General features: G+C 45.9%; 1 protein-coding gene and 1 long non-coding RNA gene across 3 annotated transcripts; both read right to left on the reverse strand.

Moving 5' to 3' along the window:
* Nucleotides 1–242: 242 nt before the first annotated feature.
* Nucleotides 243–7,477, reverse strand: BMP2 (bone morphogenetic protein 2). Of its 2 annotated transcripts, XM_084624881.1 has the most exons (3): nucleotides 6,797–7,477; nucleotides 5,539–5,879; nucleotides 243–2,258 (listed from the first exon to the last, which is right to left on the reverse strand). In XM_084624881.1, the coding sequence occupies exons 2-3, from the start codon at nucleotides 5,870–5,872 to the stop codon at nucleotides 1,414–1,416; spliced, it is 1,179 nt and encodes a 392-aa protein (XP_084481007.1). In that variant the 5' UTR covers nucleotides 5,873–5,879; nucleotides 6,797–7,477; the 3' UTR covers nucleotides 243–1,413. The 2 variants fall into 2 exon arrangements, with proteins under 2 accessions (XP_084481007.1, XP_084481006.1); XM_084624880.1 differs by lacking the exon at nucleotides 6,797–7,477 and having other exon boundaries at nucleotides 5,539–6,209.
* A 5,741-nt stretch (nucleotides 7,478–13,218) lies between these two features.
* On the reverse strand, nucleotides 13,219–18,811 carry LOC311518719. The gene is made up of 3 exons (XR_014711096.1): nucleotides 18,722–18,811; nucleotides 14,511–14,608; nucleotides 13,219–13,645 (listed from the first exon to the last, which is right to left on the reverse strand). It is a non-coding gene; the product is annotated as an uncharacterized lncRNA (long non-coding RNA).
* Nucleotides 18,812–20,534: the final 1,723 nt, after the last annotated feature.

Below are 20,534 nucleotides of genomic sequence, written 5' to 3' on the forward strand. Positions count from 1 at the left end.
AATGCAACAAGGAACCCAGCCTCTGTATCCTCTTCCCATCTTCTACAAATTACTTGCAAACTACCACACCAAGAATCTTGTAAATGTTCAGTAAGTATGAACTGCGATTAACGCCTTGCTTGCCAACTGCAAATCATGTTTTTGCCCTTTTTAAAATATTTTTGTATATATATATATATGCACACACACACACATATATATAAATAAAATGAAGACTTTAAGAAGCAAGAAAACCCAGAAAACACAGTTTATCTTTGTGAATGAACCATTTGCTCTTACAGATGGGACTTTGCAGAATGAAATGTCAGAGCTCTATTATTTATTATCTGAAATCGGTTTAACATTTGGCAGGAAAATTCTTTCCAAACACAAGACCCCGGAAAGAAAGACAAAACTACTCCGAGAGTCAGCAAAACCAGCAGCTGAAAGTAGATAGCGCCCACAGCTAACAATAGTTTTCTGTACTTAGGGTAAAGTTTGAAGATTCGTTCTCTAGAGCATTCCGCATAAAATGAGCTCTCATTTGAGGTAAGAAAAAAAAATAATTGTATTCCCAACTGTTAGAGACAAGGGCCAGTAGAAATAAAATTGTTCCTTTTTTAGCATATATCACCACACAAAAAAAGAAAAGAAATCATCATATTTTATTATTTAATATTTGGCCAGGATAAGGATTTAAATGAGAGGAGAAGGATGACAAACATTCAACTTTTCTGTAGGTCTAAGATTTCTATTGGCCCTGCTTATATTCACTCTGCAAATTAGTTGGGAATAGCAGTATTTATACTAGATCAGTAATGTCTGGTTCTTATCCAAATGTTCCACCTAAGGAGGATGCCAGTTCTCATGGATTGGACAGCCCACCCTGCAGCATTCCTGAGAATTGTACAATAGAATAATCTTGAAAGTCAGCAGAGTGGATTATCCACTTTTTTCTGGACTTGAACTTGTGACCTTAACAGTAGCACAGCAGAAAGCAAATGTGCTACGCACTTTGCCATAGTAACCTTCCATGTATTCTTTTCAATTTAAATACACACAATTAAAACAGCTACAATTTTGGAAAATTATGTACAAACCCTATATTTTCTCCTTTTGATTACATATAAATACAAATTAGCTATTCTTCTAAAAAGTGGTTATAATAGTAAATAAATACAAAATAAGATTCTGACCATTATACTTCATGTGCTGGGATTAAACCCATATAAAATGTACAACTAAAATACATTTAAAATCTTTAAAAGGAATAATTCTCTGATTAAAATATTTGTTTTCCCAACTTTTTTTGTGGACATAAATATATTTTCAAAATAGTTGTATTTTTTTTTCCATTTCATTACATAAATAAAGTCTTCATTGGGAAATATTAAAGTGTCAGCTTTTTTTGTATTTCTAATATATTTTGCTGTGTTAGCGGCACCCACAACCCTCCACAACCATATCTTGATAGTTCTTTAATACAACTTTTTCGTTCTCGTCAAGGTAGAGCATGGAAATAGCACTCAGTTCTGTTGGAACACAGCAAGCCTTAGGGATTTTGGAATTCACGGAATTGACCAAAGTCTGAACAATGGCATGGTTTGTTGTGTTTAGATGATCTGCCAATGGAAAAGGGCATTCCCCATGGCAGTAAAAGGCACCATATCCTGGTGGGGCAACAATCCAGTCATTCCACCCCACATCATTGAAGTCCACGTACAAAGGATGTCTTTTGCAACTGGATTTGTGGCGTTTGCGCTGTTTGTGTTTTGCTTGGCGTTTCTCTCTTTTATGGAGAGGGTGTCCCTTGCCATCATGGCCGAAAGTTACTAACAACGGCCGGAGTTGAGACCAGCTATCTTCATCCTGATGCAAAGACCTGCTAATCCTAACGTGCCTCTTGGAAACACTGCTCTCATTGTCCAAGTGAACCACCTCTACTATAAACCCATTATTAGGCTGTCTATGTGCAATCCACCTCATTACAGCTGGTGTTACATCAAAGCTTTCCCATTTACTTGCATTCTGATGCACCAACCTGGTGTCCAAAAGTCTCGCGGCAGGGTCCTTAGAAGTGGCTGTGGCTGGCTTTATAATTTCATAAATATTAATACGGTGATGGTAGCTGCTATTGTTCTCAAAGGTTTCCTGCACCTGCTCCCGAAAAATCTGAAGTTCAGCCGAGGTGAGAAACTCCTCGTTAGGGATGGAAGTTAAATTAAAGAAGAAACGCCGTGCTGTTTTCCCACTTGCTTCTGGCAGCTCTTCCCAAGCTTCTAAGTTCATCAAAGAGGGAAAACAAAAACACCATCAGTAACCGAACAAGCAGCAAAAACGTGAATTACTCTTCGGCTGGAAACTTTAAACAGTGTAACGCCACATGTGAGATTTGAAACTTTTACAAAAAAATACTGCTTCCCTTGTCTCTGTTTATTTATGCAAGCATGTATAGCATGAAGTTAAGAATACTTCATTCATTGTCAAGCCTTTTGATCCAATTCTGGTAAACTCTGCATTCCAGGTGGTTATAATAACGGGTAAGAAATGTGAAGCATTACTTTGGAATTCAAGGACATTAGCAAGAAAACTTTAGCACTGTAGTTAGTGGAGGTCTAATCAGAATAATTAAAACTGATTGAGGATTTAAGGTAATTACTGCATTTCTGTTTTTTTCAAAAATATGGCTTTATGTCAATCCCTTAAACTCCATTCCAAAAATATTACTCCACTATTTAGATTTACAAATCTTAATATACAGATTTTGGGTCCTAATTGGAGACTAGGAACTCCACATCTGTGATGGTATTTTATGAAGCATACCCTACTATTTTAGTCTGAATATCCATAAAAGGTGGCATTTGTATTGATTTTTTTTTCTGCTGAAACTCAGGGGTGGTACTATGACAATGAAACGAGTTCATTCTAAACAATACAAATGAGAAATGGTTTCCTAAAGTTTATCCTGTTCTCTCCCCCACCCCCAAATACTAAACATTTTGGGATATTTGAGGGGGGAAATGCACGGGTTTGCCTGTGGCTCAGACCATGTGTGTAGCCCTATAAATTATAAACAAGAGTATTAACAAATAAGCCTTTCCAAAAGTGTTTTTTTAACTTTGGTGATAAATATGCTGGACAACAATTCATTCATCTTATTAGCTGAAATCATTATTCTGGTGAGTAATTCTTACTCAAGTGATTAATCCCATTGACTTTAATTTCAATTTCTTATATGAGTAAGCATTATTCATCAAAGTTTCTGTATCCAGCCCAAAATTTATAAATATATACAGCTGTATTGTAATTGTCTACCTCAAAACATGGACTCTTGTTTTTTTCATCAGTCAACAGGATTTCCAGGTAGCTAGATCTGACCAATGGTTTTAAGGCAAGTGCTTTGAGTTTTTGGGGTTTTTTTTAATTTGTTGCATGATTACTTAAATTGCAGATTTAAGCTATAAAATGTGCTTTTGTAGAGTTCCAACTTTTGTAGACTCTTCCCCCCCCCCAATCATGTATAGTTTTACATTCAGAAATGTTTTAGCATGAATGAACCACGCACTGGATTTTCCCCCATTCATTATGAAGAAATTTACTTTCACACACAAGCACAAACCACAGTGCAAGGTTAGATTTCACCATTAATCTTCTTCCTCATTATAAGGCTTCCCATCAGACAATATAACGACTGATCTTAGGCCACTTCCTTTGTATACCAACTTAATTAAATCCTAATAAAATTTCTTTCGTCACAGCTCCATGTTATAACATGTGGAGTCTGTATTTTCATTAAGTTTACAGTGAGAGTACAGCATGCCACCACTGAAGACTAATAGCTAGAAGTTATTTACAAGTTCTGGAAACTTTTTTTTTTGCGAAGAGCAGATGGGCAACATACAAACCACTAACTGTACAAGTCTATCTGTGTCAGATTAGATACCCCAGTTCAGCTATGTTATGCAAGTTTATTTGTCCATCCATGGCCATACAACTGGAAAGCCAATTAACTACAAAATGGACAAATTTAAAAAGGAAGAAACTCATCCAGGAAGTCAAGATCATCATCTTTGTATGCATTTAGTAAGCATCAAAGATAGGAGTGTTAGCTGTATGTAACAGCTAAATGTAACTAGTTTTTGGAACTTCTACATATAGGACTCCAGTTATACAGGAGTGATCTAGTTAATTGGATTCAAACTCTCAAAGCTGGAAAGCTTTCAACAAATAGATTTATGTGCAAACGTTTAACAAAGCGGAGAGATGATTGGTACTAAAAGTTTGTTGAACAACTGAATAGCTTTACTTTACTATATTTACTTTAAGCCACAGACACTCCAGTTCTTGTAAGTACCCATTTTACCTACTTTTAAAATGCATTCAGCATCTTAATTAAGAGATGACCACGTTACCTGAAGGCTCAGGTGCACATGAAGTCCAATGACCAGCTGTGGCAATGCTTTTATCAACCCTTTTTTTTTTTTTGAAGGCTTACATTAGATCTACACTAAATCTATCCTAGATTCAAACCCAAAACAAGAAAGTCATTGTGCAAACAATACAATTGATTGTTGCATTGATCTCTCCCAGGGATTAGAAACCTTCCAAAAACCTAACCCAGATCAACTGGGCGACTTTTCTGGTGTTTAGCTTTTATTTTTGAAGGCTATTTGTGGGAATTCTTAATTTGAACCCAAGCTGTAAAAATAAAATGAAAACTACACATGGGATGAAGGGGGCTCGGGGGAGACAAGCGGGAGGAAATTTTCGGAATAAATGCCTCAGAACATTAATTACATTGAAAGGACTGCTTTGATGAGGGTGTTTAAAACAACCACCATCAAACAAAAAACGTGACTACACCGTTCTTGTGAGTTTAACAAAACTTATTAGCAGCCAAACATTCACTATTCGCAAAAAGAAAAGGAGGACTTGTGGCATCTTAGAGACTAACCCATTTATTTGAGCATAAGCTTTTGTGAGCTACAGCTCACTTCATCGGATGCATAAAGTGAGCTGTAGCTCACAAAAGCTCATGCTCAAATAAATGGGTTAGTCTCTAAGGTGCCACAAGTCCTCCTTTTCCTTTTGCGAATACCGACTAACACGGCTGTTACTCTGAAACCTATTTGGAAAGATTTCCACACACATACACACACACCCCTCTCCCCACCCCCTTTTTTTTGGGGGGGTCCAATGCTGATGGTACACACACACACACCCCCCAACCACACAAGACCTGCTCACACTCATCTACACAATACTCCTGACAACTGAACACATGCTTAGGACCCATAGCTTAGGACCTACCAACGCCCCCCCCACCCCAGTCCACACACACACACACACACACTCTCCCCCAAACCATATCCTCCCACCTCTCCCTGCTCCTGTAGGGCAAGGGGCAGCAGAACCCGCACCCAGAGCTCCCAAGAACCGCTGGGGCGGGGCGATCCCCAGGGGGGCAGCGCAGAGAGACCCCACTCCCCCCCTCCCCACCCCAGCCCAGCAGAGAGACCCCCCCCGCCCCACCCCAGCCAAGCCAGCCCCGGCCCCTACCTTCGTGGTGGAAGCTCCTGACCGTGTTGGCGCGGCTGGCGGCTCTCTCCAGCTGGTGGCCCAGGGCGGGGGGGCCCAGCTGCTGGCCCGCCTGCAGGCGGTAGAGGTCCAGCATGTAGGGCGGGATCACGGCGCTCTTGCTGGGGCTCGGCCGCCGCTTCAGCCCCAGCATGTTGAGCAGGCGCAGCTCGAACTGGCTCCGCAGCTGCTGCGGGGCGGCGCGGCCCGAGTCGCTGAAGCGCCGCCGGCCCACCTCCGGGATGAGCCCGGCCGAGCCGCCCAGCAGCACCTGGTACAGCAGCAGCGCCAGCAGGGAGCGGACGGCGGCCACCATGGTCAACCTGCGCGGAGAGGGGCGGGATGCGGGGGGGCAAGTCAGGGCGGCCGGCGAGGGGCGCCCACTCCCGTCCCACCACCCCGGCATGACCCACGCGGCCCCGGGGCCCGATCCAGAGCTGGCTTCCCTGGAAGGGGGGGGCCGGGACACACACACACACACACACCCCCGTGGGCCCGGTCCTGCACACCAGCTATTGCTCCCCCGGCAGAGGGAGGCCGAGGGCACGGCTCGGGGCCGTGGAAACGGATCAGCCCTGTCCACACCGGGTCACACGTCCCGCTCTCGGTTACACCCGCAGCAGCTCCACCGCCTCCCGAAGGGACTCCTGATCCCAGGCCGGATCCAAAGCCCCCCCCCCCCCGCCGCCCCCATGGGCCCGGCCCTTGCACAGCAGAACCTGGCCCACAGCAGAGCGGAGCCCCGTAGATGGAGAGAGACAGGGCACCTCTGCGCACAGCGACTGGCTGCGGACAGGAACCGCTCCGGCCATCTCCATGTCGAGGTGGGATCCCTCTAGGGCCACGGCCAGCTGGTTCCAGAGAGGGGTGTTAGCTGGGTTAGGTTGGTGGTTGCGGGGTGCTATGGAAAGATGGGGGGGCGTGCAAGACAAAGAAGATCGGGGGGCGGCTCAAGGGCTGGGCCAGCCTGGACGGCCAGGCTAGTGTCACCCCTAGAAAAAGCCCTTTCCCCCCCCACACACACACATCATCAGTGGGGTGTGAACAGCCACCCTAAAGTAGCTTCCATGAGGGCTGCTCGGAGGCGGAGTGGGAAGGCGGCACGCGGGGACTGCAATGTGCCGATCCGCCGTGGGGAGAAGGGGGAGTAGCCGCGTCCGGTCGGAGCCCCGGCGGGACAGGTGTGCAAAAGCCAGAGGCTCGCGCGGGGCTCGCCCAGGTGCCCGGCCGCCTCGCTTACCTTTAGGAGCCCGCCGATCGCCTAAGCAGCGGCGGCAGCGCACCGGGGCCCGTCCATGGACACGGGCTCCACATAGAAAGCGTCTGGCCCGGGAAGAGCGAGGGGGGGGGGCGGCTCCCCGCCGGGTAGCGGGCTTGTATCCGTTGCCAGCACCGCCCCAGCGGCGTGCGGGGGTTGCGATGCGGCACCCCCGTGGGGAGGGAAGGGGGGGGACGAGAGTTATTTTCTCCGGGCACGGTTCAGCAGCTCCGGGGGGCTTGGGGGGGGGGGAAGCTCTCAGAAGCAAGAGGGGAAATAGTCCCGCTACGTCCTTAGCCAAAGCCACCGGCGTCCCTGCCCTGGGAGACACTGGGCGGCTGCTGGGCTCGGCGCCCGCTTCCTTTCAGCGCTCTAACGCCCCCGCGGCAGCCCATCGCGCCTCCTGGGAGTCATCTCCGGGCAGCGGGCTCGGCGACGGCCCGGGCGCTACCTGCGAGCCGCAGCGGCGGGGAGGGGGGCTCGCGTCCGCGGCGGGGACTCCGGGGCGTTCCTGCAGCATCCCTGGCTGTCGCTCCCCTGACAGCGGCGGGGCAGGAGGCAGAAGCGCCGTCCGCCTCGGACGGCCAGCGGGAGGCGGCGGGTTGAGAAGGCGGCGGCGGGAGGCGAGTCTCAGCCAGGGGACGGGGGGGGGGGCTCTCCCTGTGCAAAGCAGCGATCCACAAGCGTGGTGGCTTCGTGTGCGCGCGCCGGGGGGGGGGGGAGAAAGGAGGAGGAGGGGGGGGAAGATCGATATGCAAATCAGTTAGCCGCCGCCTCCTTGGAAAAAATACGCCCTTAGCATCAGCAGCGAGACGAGTCCAGCCGCCGCCGCCAGCTGAAGTTTTGACTTTTCCTTCCCTCCGCTCCCGTTTTCGCGAGGCGCCTGGCGGCGGCAGGCGGAGACAGCGGCAGCGGCGCTAGGGGGACCCCCGCGCTCTCCTCGCACGCGCTGCTCCCGCGGCGCGCGGGGGGTGCCCAGGCCCTTCCCCTTCGCTGGCAAATTGGCCGAGGGGGCCGGCTGCCTGCTTGGCTTTTTGTGGCGCTGCTGATGTCACGACCCCGGGGGCTGGAGGCTCCCCGCCAATCACGAGGCCGGGGAGCGAGCGGTGGCCGCGCCGCGCTCGCGGCTTTTAAAGGGGACGCCGCCTCCTCGGGCCGGTCCCAGCTCCGCTTTGCAACCACCCTAAAGGGGAGCGGGGTTGGGGCGCCTCGCTCCTTCTCTCTCTCTCTCTCTCACACACACACACACACACACACCCCGCTGCTTTCCCAGCCTTTCCGGGTTGGGAAGGAGGAGAAGGCTGTGGGGGGAAGCGAGGACGAGGCGCGGCTGCCAGAGCCAAACCCAAACCCGCAGCACTAGGATTGTAAAACTTCTGGGAGGAAGGCGCAGGGGTAGTTTCAGGAGTCACGCGTCGCACCAGCCCGGGCCCATTAGCCTGCAGCATTACCTGCCTCCAGCTGGCTTAGTTCGGAGGCGGGTGAGTTTTCTTTATTTTGTAAAAGATCCTCCAATAACCTGGTGGCTAAAGTTAAACCGAGATCAAGGGTCCGGACGTGTCATTTTTGGTAGGGGGGTTTACCTTTCCTACGTTGCAAATCAAATCTTGAGCATTGTCTCTCCTTCCACCCACCCCCTTTCCCCCTCCACCACCACCCTGGTCGCGGTTTGATTTCTGCAGACACCAGGGCCTGCTCATGCAATAAATAAATAAATGCAGCGCCCGGTGCCCTGCCAGCCTGTATCGGAGCTAGTCATCCCGATGAGAGACAACGAACGTGCAGCGTGATTTTTTGCAAAATAAGGCGCCTCCGATGGGAAGCGGATAATGCTGCTCCAATAGGAGTTGGATCAGGCTGTCAGCCGGTAGCTGTTAGTTTAGCGTCAAGTTTAATAAGTCTAGTCCTAGGGATCTCCCGTGCCACAAGATCTAGCCCTGTAGGGAATAGTTTCTTCTCCCCGAGTCCTTGGGCAAACGAGAATCGGGATCAATCCATGCATTGGCTAAAACGTCCGGCAGAGCACAGCCTTGGAGTTAGGGAATGACAATCGCATTAGCTGGAGCCTGCGCGCCTACAAGTGGAAAAGCAGAGGAAAATCAGAGATGTGTATTGAACAATGATCCATTCATTATACGTTTCCTCTGCAAGAGAAGAGAGAAATAAGTCTCGGGCTCTGCTTATACAAATCGGATTAGTTTCGTGTCGTGGGATTTAGGTGTTTGCTGACTTCTAAGGTGTGAAGGTCAGCTAAGGTTTTGGGAGAATCGGAGTGTTTTAAAATAAACTAGGCCGATAGAAAAAGTAAAAATAATCCACACACTAGATTTTCAGTGGGTGAACATAAAGCATAATGACATAAACAACAGACCCCGGGTCCTCAGTTGGTGTAAATGGCCTCGCCCCATTGTTGTGGAAGTGGTTCAAAGACTTCAAGGTCTTATAAACAGCATCCGAATGGTTACTCTAAAGGCACTTTTTTCAGAGTAGCAGCCGTGTTAGTCTGTATTCGCAAAGAGAAAAGGAGGACTTGTGGCACCTTAGAGACTAACCAATTTATTTGAGCATAAGCTTTCCTGAGCTACAGCTCACTTCATCGGATGCACTGTGTCTAATGCATCTACATGTACTCTGTCTAATGTTAAAATGTCTAACACAATATAGCAGCCCCGGTCAAATCTAGAGCAAACCTCAGCCATCTTTTGAACCTTGCACAGATAACCGAAAGCTCATTTCTCACTTTTTAAAAACCTGTTTAGATTGCAGTGGATGTGTTTGGCTCTTGGAGAGGAAAACTAACTGCTGCTGTCATGCCAGCAAGGAAAAACTTGGTCGAGTTCCCATATGCACCCCTGAAATGAAGGGGGGTTCATATCTCCTGCTTGTAGAATCTCCCATGGGTAAGACCTTTCATATTCAAAAGATTTCAGAGGGATGACTCCACAACCAAGAATATGTGGGGCTTTTTAAGTAGGTATCAAGCTCATTGTGCTGCTTTCTTGTCCTGGAGCACCTCCAGAAATGTTCCCCTAGACTCAGATCAGTTCCTTTTCCCAGAGGCACCTTGACTTCTTCATTCCTTCAAAGCACACTGCCTGAAATGTACCCATCTTACAGGCCAACCTTGGCCACGCCTATGACTCTGTGTCCCCAGGCTTGAGCAGAGATATGAGACTCAGAGTGACATAGCCCCCTCTTTGTTAAACTCTAGCATCTAGTTGGATCAGTAGTAACAGAAGGGGAGTGCAGCTTCCTGCTAAAACGTTTGCCACTCGCACCTTGCGTGTCACACAGATAAGTAGCCTGGGGAGCTGGAAATCATGTGCTGGCCCGACTGAAAGAAAAGCATCAGATTCCCGAGAAAGCTCCTTTTATCCTTTGGGAAGCACCATTTTATATGCATTTGACTTTCTAGGTTCAGCCCCTAGTTCTTGGGAATTCAGGGCTGCTTTGCTGACAGCCCTGAACGTTTTTAAGATATGCCTGCCCTCCAGTGGTGGACATGTGTCAGAACTCTCTGGATATGCAACTCCTCCTTAGAAAACCTTTTTGGATTGGCTTTACCACTGAGCCTCTCTCTGTGTCCTACTCAGCAGAAGCAGGGTGCCGGTCTATAGGCTTCGCGGCCTGATTGCCCATTTCCACGACTAGTCCCCGTCCATCCTAGAGCTGATGCTGGCGTGTGATGCTGCGAAACCCTTTGATGTGGCAGTTGATAATGTATGGCCACGGCTACTCCAGTTTGCTGAAGCTGTTTTCAGAGACGAGTTCAGAACATGACATGGAAGAAGGGGCTGGCTCTACTGTGCCTGATCTAGTTCATGTCAAGGTGAATAGATTCAGTAAGGGTGATATATCTTGGACTCACTGAGACTCAAGGGACCTGGCTTCAGGTCCCAGCTCTTCCACACACTCCTTGTGTGACAGTAGGTAAGTCTTTAGGCTCCTAACTTCTGGGCCTTAATCTCTTTGTGACATGGCTCCCTGTAGAATAGGGATACTAACATTTCCTTTTCTCTACCCTTTGTCCTACTTGGATCATGAGCTCTTCCTAGCAGAGACTGTCCCTTATTATATGCATATACAGTGCCTAGCACACTGGGGCCCTGGTCAAAGTTGATGCCTGTAGGTACAAATGCAACAGAAATGACGATACAAAGGATCAACTGTCCAGGTCCTACCATAGGCTCTCACTTGAACTAGCCAGAATCCCTTGCCATGTTGTGCCTCTTCCTCGGAGCACCGCCCAGGATGGGTGGGTGAGGGGCCTTGCAAAAGACTGATGGGATTTCACAGATCAAATCAATGTGTGGAGAATTTAAAGCCCCAGGAGACAGTTTCATGGTCATTTCCACATTCTGAGCGGCCCATTTTGCACAGTTTAGGGCTTGTCTATATAGGAAAGTTACACCCGTATGAGCTAAGGTGTGGATTTAAATGGCTCTAGTTACACTGGTATCATTCCCCATGGAGACACTCTTCCTCTGGTAAAACAGCAGCCTTCTTTGGTTTAGTTTTAGTTGCTTTGGAAAGGCTTTAAGCCAACCCCGAAAAAGCCACTCTTATTCCAGAGCAAGAGTGTCCAAATGCGGAGTTATGCCAGTATAACTATAGCACTTTAATTACACTGAGATAATGAGAAAAGGAGGACTTGTGGCACCTTAGAGACTAACCAATTAATTGGTTAATTAATTGGTTAGTCTCTAAGGTGCCACAAGTCCTCCTTTTCTTTTTGCGAATACAGACTAACACGGCCGCTACTCTGAAACCTGAGATAATGAGGTAACTGATAAAAGTTTCCTATGAAGACCACAAGTCCCGAGACTTGCCAAGCTCTGATTTCTACTTTGATTCCTCTTCATTGCATGGGCAGGAGTGGTGGCCCAGGCTGACATTCAAGCCCTAGAAAGGGTGACAGCTTAGGGACTTTTCCTTCAGCACTCCATCCCAGATCATGTTTAATTTTATGACTTCCTGGAGCTCTTTAGCTTGAATTTAAGATGCATGCAGTGTGACTTCAGGGCACTCCAATTATGTAAATCGGCACTAAAATAACAATAGCAATGTAGTTTACACATCACTGACATTAAATGAGCACTTCAACGTTTAATTGCAATTCCAGTTCAATCTGCAGTGGGCCATGCCAGAAAAAAGTCATTTCTTGCCTTAACACTTAGTCCCTGCGCCTGGAGCATGGGTTGTACTGAATGCCCAGCTTTACTTTATCTACATATGGTTGCTATATTAGGATAATGAGCCATAGTAGAGAGAAATGTGTCTACAGTTGTTCAAAAGGCCTGGATAAACTCTGACCTGATTTAACATGTCAAGAGGTTCCTATAGGTTTGTTGCCTATTTCTGATTTTAAATATAAATAGGTCCATGGATCCTTCTGATGTTAAGGCCATAAAAGCCTTGGAGTTAATGGAGAGATGTTTCCCTTCCCATCCTTTGTCTCTTATCTGTTCAGAATGGAAAGCCCAGATCCTCAAAGCTATTGATTTCAATGGGCGTGAGGTACCTAAATACCTTTGGGTATCTGGGCCAAAGCTCTTGGGGGCAGGGACTCTCTCCTACTATTTGTTTGTTCAAGTGCCTAGATGTGAAAGGGGAGTTCATTATACCCTCCCCCCAATTGCTCCCCCAGGAAATCTAGCTCTGAATGCCTAGTCCCCCTCTTCCTTCTAACTTCTACATCGGACGTGGGAATCTGAACAGACTGGCATATCAGAACTGAAGCAGAGATACTTGTATCAGTTCAGATTTCTCATATGAAACAGGTAAGGCATACAGGACGGTGCATATTTTCTTGCCCCATAGCAGATCCTCTGCTGATCAATGGTAAAGTGGCAGCTAGCTGTTTAATAGATGTAGGAAGGTGTTCTCATCTGAAATACACTGATTTGAAGCTCGTGAAGAGTTTGTTCAGAGAGGTGTCTGTATCCCTGCAGCTGACTTTGTCAAAGGAGGACTCAGCTATCGAAGTTCTGGCTATATCCTTCAGCCCCAAATAGAGCTGTGTGTAGGGTATTGCTTCTGCAATCATTTCTGCTTCATGCCTCATCAACATAACTATTAACGCAGTCTGACTTGCAAGGACACCTATGCAACCCAACGATCCTCAAGTTACGCCTTCACAGTTGTCAGTGGAGAGAAAGAGTTGCACAGGTGTCAGTGAGGGCATAATTTAATGCAAAAGGGGTTGCACAGGTGTAAATGAGGACAGCGTTTGGCCTGGCGAATCTTTATACTGGTGATGATGCACAAGCCAGAAAGAAGCCATCTGGATTTTAAGTTCCCAGACTGAGCTGTCACAACCGTGCTCCCCCAAACCCCTCAGTTTAAAATGTAGGGGGGGGGAAATCTATGATAAAATATGGAAAATGTAAGTAATATCACGTAGGGGAGGGGGCTGTTTCAGAAAATGATTTAAAGGTGTGAGTGCTGTTTTGGCTTCATAATTAGTCAAGACCATCCTGAACTTTCTCTCTTTCTAAACTCTTCTTCCTGTTTGCATCGGTGTGGATTTGATGTGCGGACATTTCCTACAATCTCACTTAATAATGAGCCTTAAAGACATGTTTGCTCTTGATGGTTTGTTTAAGTTCTACCAGTTGTGTGTTCTGGCCCACCTGTCTTCTGTTCCCTTAAAGAAAGAGGGTAGATTCCCACTCAGGAGGCTACTTATGAGGTGAGTTGTTTTCAATGACAGTAATTCCATGTAATTCTTTTCCACCTTGGCTGATGTCTGGCATCTCTTCAAAGTTGTTGCTTTCTTTAATATCATCTTTCACTTTCATGAATGAAATCTTGACTTCCTTTCCATCATAGCTGTAAGGAAATCAGAATTGTATTAAGAAACGTCATGCAGACGACAGTGTTTTGTACATTTCCATAATGTCTACATTGCTAGTGACAGACAACAGAACGGTGACAATATTATCACATGAACCTTTCCCTCTCTCTTTGCACTACAAAACTTACGAGCATCAAAGAAAGAGCAAAATGACATGTAAAATTGTATTCAGTGTTTTATAAGCAATAGTACTTTAATTTCTGTATTCCTGGGGTAGAATGGAGATTTCAAGGTCCATTTACCGTCAAAGTTTTTCCTTGTAGGTATTGCCTTAGACCAAATGATTTTGAAAATGATCTTGAAATCACCAATCTGTTTACATTTGCAGCATTTATTGAGTCTGTGGGTTCAAGAAGAGCCCCTTTCTACGCTTAGTGAAGCTACAGGTGGAATGCAGAGCAATGACTTCGACCCAATTCATCAAAGCATTTAAGCATGTGCTTAAATCTGTCCCTTTTCATCAAGGCAGTTAAATCAATGGGACTTTAGCACGTGCCTAAAATTAGTCACATGCTTAAGTGTTTCCATGAGCAGGGATGGATCACTGGGTGTGATTCCATTCGGTGTTCTTTGTCTTTTTCCACGTTGATATCTCTGCTCTTTATGTTGTTTTCAACTGATCATTTCAACAAGGAAGTAACAAAAAGGAGCCCATGCTGCACACAAGAACAAATCTGTAACTAGAATAGGCCTTATGTATGGAGCAAACAAACCTTTCAGCTGAAAATGACATTGTTAGAGAAACTGATTCGGTGATTGTGCAGTACTGCAAAATTGCAAACTGAATAAAGTAGACTGCAACTCAGGGACTGAGAAATGCATTGGTATAAAACTCCAGACCTTGACTGTCTTCCGTCCTAATCTTATGTTTCCAGGAATTCTCACACATATGGCTTTGAAATTTGTTTTCTGACACCATTCAACGGGCACAAGTGTTTCTGGAAAGCAAACACAAATTGATTTAACAATTGGAATGAACATTTGCAGCATTCCCCCCCATCCCAAGATTCATTCAGATCTAGATCACACTAAAGGCCATATTTGTTTTATGGATTTATTACTTCACTGTCTCCAGAGCCGTCTGTTGCTCTCAATCCAAGGGAAGCACCATTAATATCAATTGATTTACATCTGCAAAGGATCTAGAATATGGTGATCAGTTCACATGTTTGTGCAGCATTAACGCCAAGAGACAGATTGATTGTCTGTGATTATCATTTATAGGGCTGCTCAGAAAACAAAAAAAAAACAACTCTCACACACACACACACACACACACACACACACACACACGCCAAAAAGGCCAGAGGGGGAAATGAACATTTTCACATAAACTTCACCCCCTCCTCTATATTTTCCCCCTGAAATTTCAAAATTGTAAATTTCAGCAAAATTTTGAAATTTGCAACAACAAAAACGCATTTCCAGCTGTTTCATATATTTTTACAGCCCTTAGCACAATGGAGTCATGACTGATTTTTAGGCATAACAATGTGTTAAATAAATAACGAATATCATTTATTGTGGGAGGCTATATGGCTCATTGGATAGTGTGCTGGCTTGGAGACCAGAGTTCCACTCTCAGCTGCACCACTGGCCTGTTGGAAGATATGGGGCAAATCAGTTCCCTTCTCTGTTCTTTGGATTCCCCATCTATAAAATGGGGATAATCATACTGACCTCTTTCGTAAAGTGGATGGAGATCTACTGATAAAAAGTAGTGTACCAGAGGTAGACATTATTTGGGGCCAAATACTTGCTTTATCCCAATACTATTCAGCTTTATCCTGTTGTCGTTTAAGTCAATGGCAAAACTTCCACCGACTTCAGTGGTGTAAAATCGGACATTTGAACAATACTGTTATGGAGAGGTAGAGGATTCAAACAGGAAGGTCAAGAACAAGCAGGGTTTTTCAATTATATAAATCTTAATGGTTAAAAAGCTAGGTGTGGGTGTTATCCTGCATAAAAGAGATGACTGCATCACAGTTATGTCACTTCAGTAGCTTATAACTTCGTCACTGCAGAGATATTGACGTCAAATAAAATGGAGGCTAATACAGAGCTGTGCATATTGCCTTAAAAGCTGCATATCTGAGCAGTGAAACTGGATAGCGTTTTGCAATTAAAATAAAATAAAGGCAAGTATGACGTTCAGTTTAAGCAGATTGTCTCTATGAAGGCTTTATTGTAGCTGCAGATTTAGAGCATATGAAAAGGTTTTCTGTGCTCAGTGTCAGATGAAAAACATTGCATCATCAGGCATTCTTGTTCTCTAACACTTATTTGCCAATATTCCCTTGATAATGAACACTTGCCATTTTATTTTCTGGTCTAGAGTCATGTTTTCTCAGCTCATTATCATTCCAGCTTTCTAAATATCCTATTAGAATAGAAATATCCTATTAGAACTAGACAAGACTGCGGGAAAAAACAATACAGTTTTGTGGCTTCTGTATGGTATGTACTCTGCACAAGCACTCACTCATGACATTTGTTTTACGTTGAAAGTAAAGCTGTTTTCAGGGTTGGTTTTAATCGCTGTTTCAATTACTTGCCTTGTTCCCAGCTCTGTCTAGTTTTCAGAGGAGCGTTAGCTATAATTTGTCTTAGTTCATACATAGTCTATCATCTTTAATGTTGCTCTTAATGTAGCTTTTGGTGGATTAATTTTTTTTACATCTACTGTAAGATGAGAACAGGGTGGGGGTGTTCAAAATAGTCTAAGTGGTTTAGGAGCACGGGTCCCATCCTAAGTCCCTCTGGGGCTTTTGGAAAGTTCCACCTACAGCATATTGGGGAGCACTCCTATAATACAGAGACCAGACATTAGTAGCAATACCCTGCCCTGCTCCCCCAACTTATCGTGGCTTTCTATCTATCTACAGTACTTATATGGCCTCCCTTACCCTAATAGCTGAGAACCTAACAATCTTGACATGTATTTACCCTCACACTACTCCTGTGAAGTAGAGCAGTATTATTATGCTTATTGGGGGTGTGTCTACACTTGAAACACTAAAGTGGTGCAGCTGTAGTGTAGACACTTACTACACCACCGGAAGGGGTTCTCCCCTCACTGTAGTAAATCCACCTAAGAGGCAGCTGGTAGGTTGAGGGAAATATTCTAGCAGCATCTAATGCTACAAATTAGGTCGTCTTAACTACATCGCACAGGGTGTGAAAGTTTTTCACAGCCTTGAGCGATGTAGTTAAGCCAACCTAATTTGTAGGGTAGACCATCCCTAAGGAACAGATCCACAAAGGGAGTTAGATATTTCAACCCCTAACTTTTAGGCCCCCTGCTGCCCAGTGAAATTCACGGTTAGGTGACCAGATTCTCTATCCTATGCAGAAGGAGTTTGGCACCTAAGGATGGGATTCACAGAGGCCAGCAACCTCAGTAGGGAGCCCCTAAGCTAGTCAGTAAGAAATGTCAAGGAGAGGCCCCACCACTGAAATGTAGTTAGGCATCTACGCCAATCAGTTTTCTCAGCTGTGAGCCTCCTGCTGGAGTTAGGTGACTAAGCCAGGTCAGCCAGTTCTAGCCAGAGGCCCAGTGGTTAGGGCCCTCACCTGGGATGTGAGAGACTCATTTTCAAATCCCTGCTCTGGCTGGTTTGGAGCAGAGATTCGAACGTTGGTCTCTCCTGTTCCACATCAGAGCCCCAATCCCCAGGCTCTTGGCTATCATGGAATGAGTCTCTCAATATCTCCTGGTGAAGCTATACCACTTTGTATAAATAAAACATTCCTCAGCAAAGACTTGAACTGAGGTCTCCTACCTGAGGGCCCTAACCACTGAGCTATCCAGTCAGTCTCACCCAGGAATATGTAGTCCATACTAAGTAAAACAGCTTCAGCAGGAGACACTGAGACCCCACTCCAGAATAGCCAATAGCTCCAAGGTGAGGGCACTCCTGAGACGTAGGAGACCCAAGTGTACGTCCTTGCTGTGAATCAGGTGGCGTGGTGGGGATCTGAAAGCAGGTTTCTCACTCCGAGGTAAGGGCCCTGGCTATTAGGTATGCTGGGGTGGGTACACCCCCTGACTGCCATCCCAGTCAGCCCCACTTGTCTTTTGTGGAAGGCCTAAGAACATCTACCAGACCAAGCCCCTCAAGTGAGATAGGCAGGGGGATGCCCAGTTGAAGAATCCTGCCAGAATTTAGGCGTGAGCATCAACATCAGGACTTAGGTGATTTTGCACATGCCCAACAGCAGAAACATAGGCACCTAGGGCAGTTGCTCTCAACCTTCCCAAACTACTGTTCCTCTTTCAGGAGTCTGATTTGTCTTTTAGTTTTTAAGTTTCACGTCACTTAAAAACTACTTGCTTACAAAATCAGGACATACAAATACGAAAGTGTCACAGCTCACTATTAGTGAAAAAATGCTGACTTTCTCCTTTTTACCCTATAATTATAACATAAATCAACTGGAATATAAATACTGTACTTACATTTCAGTGTACAGTATATAGAGCAGTATAGACAAGTCATTGTCTGTATGAACTTTTAGTCTGTACTGACTTCATTAGTGCTTTTTATGTAGCCTGTTGTAAAACTAGGCAGATATCTAGATGAGTTGATGTAACCCCTGGAAGACCTCTGCGTACACCCAGGGATGCGTGTACCCCTGGTTGAGAACCATTGACATATGGGACTTTCCTAGCAGAAACCTAGGTACCCATAGAGCAAGACAGCAGCTGAGCAGAGGTTTTGAGACTCTCAATAGCACATAAGTGTTGGATTTAAGCAATTAAGTCCCTTTGTAGATTTAGCCCTAACTGACTTGCCTAAAGTCACACAGGAAGCCTATGCCTCTAACCCCTGGAACATCCCTCCTCTGCCACCTGCTTTGTCAACTCACATCACATTAGCTGAAAAAACTAATAGTTAACAAGGCTCTTATAAGTGATAGTCTTAGAGGCCTTGCTGCTGAAATCAGATCAGCGTGAGATCTTGGGCCTGGGCAGAGCCCTGTTGACTACAGTAGGGACTGCAACAGAGTCAGCCCATGAAGATCCAGTTACAGGAGTGGAACCTTACAGTGTCTGCTGTTTGGAGTAGGGACTATGTCTTGGTATGGTGCCTAGCACGATGGGGACCTGATCTTGATTGGGCTTCCCGGGTGCTCCTCCCCTGGAAATAGAATAGAAAGAAGTAAAATCAGACAAGGGTAACACGGTGTAGTGTTACCCTGTAGTATTGGAGCCCCTCATGATCTTGTACCGTTTTTCCTCACAACTCTCCTGGGACATAGGGAAGTGCTATTATCCCACGTCACAGACGGGGAACTGAGGCACAGAGAGACGAAGTCAATGGGAGTTAGGCACCTACATAAATACTTTTGAGGATCTGGGCTTACAAAGCTTGCCCATGGTCCCACAGGAAGACTGTGCAAGGCAGGGAATTGAACACCATCCTCCCAAATACCAGGCCAACACCCTAACCCCCGGATCATCCCTCCTGCATCAGAACTCAGTGGGGTAGTAGGGTCCAGTATATAGGGCACTGATTTGTGACTTAGGGGACCCGGACCGTATTCCTGACACTAGTCTGTTGGGTAATCCCAAGCAAATCACTTCACCGTTCTGTTCCTGTTTACCCTCCTACCATGTGTCTGTCCTGATTTAGTTTGCGAGCTCTTTGGAATAGAGACTGTCCTCTGTGTTTGTAAAGTGTTTAGCATGCTATCGCTTTGAGTCTGGCTGGGCCTCCAGCCCTGACTCTAATACATATAGCTTACATTAAATCACTGCAATTCTGAACATAGATCAGAAGTTTGTTTTTACTCAACCCAACTGTGGCTAATTGCATAGAAGTCAACAGAAGATAATGTAGCCGGTGGGTGGGATGGTCCACAGGAGACTGAGATAGACAACTCCAACTAACAGTGTTTGCCCTTCTCCCCTTCCCTCCCCCCCCCCCAAAAAAAGCCCCCAGAAGTTTGTATTTGACCTGAGTGCAGAACTGAAGAAATAAGAGAGCTGTAAAATAAAGCCCTGCAAAGCACGCCCCGTCAAAGAAAAACACCCTACCCTCAACAATCTGTATCAAATTGGAGAAAGCATCCACAATTATACCACAAAAAAGAGTGTATGTAAAACACCCCGTTGAACCATTTTTTCCTATTGTAACCGGGCTGCCCTTTTGTCACGCTGAATAGGAACAAGTGGAAATACATTTAAGATCAAAGGTACCTAACAATGCAAATGGACACTATTGGAAAATCCCAGTAGGTGCCTTTCTGCATCTTTAGGTTCCTAAATACCTTTGAAAGTCTGGCCCTAATCCTTGGGGGGTGGCTGATGACAGTTCCTATTGTAGCCTTCAAGGCCCAGCAGGAATACAAGCCTCTTGCATTAAAGGTCATCTCTGAGTCTACAACGTATCAACCTCACTGTCGATGGAACCTCGTTTAGTATAAATGGGCTCCAATACAGCGGTCTGACCTGTGTTACAACAAACACCATTCAGGATATCTACACAGCAGATTTGTGGCCACTACAGCAGCCAGCCAAGCCTGGGAGTGTCTGTCCACATCTTAGTGTCAGTGTACTCTGAAAGAATCCAGGCAGCTATCCTACACATAGACTCCTACAGTGCTGCCGGCCTAGAGGATTGTGGGAGATTTTCAAGAAGGTCCACCTGGCTTTTTTTGAACTTTGGGAGCTGTTTGGTGGCTCCATGTCCTGCATCCTCTGGCTGTCCTATTTCTATGCCTGATTGTTTGGAAGGTGAGCAGTGAAGAAATGCTCCTAGAAGATGAGGCAGTATAAGAAGAAGCCATATCCAGGTTCAAGTCTTTACAGTGCTTGGTTCAGCTTGGCCAGGTAGGACACTGGACCAAGTCCAGCCC

The sequence above is a fragment of the Lepidochelys olivacea genome (genome assembly GCF_965140295.1).
Source record: "Lepidochelys olivacea isolate rLepOli2 genome assembly, chromosome: 3".
In the NCBI taxonomy this organism is placed as follows: domain Eukaryota; kingdom Metazoa; phylum Chordata; order Testudines; family Cheloniidae; genus Lepidochelys; species Lepidochelys olivacea.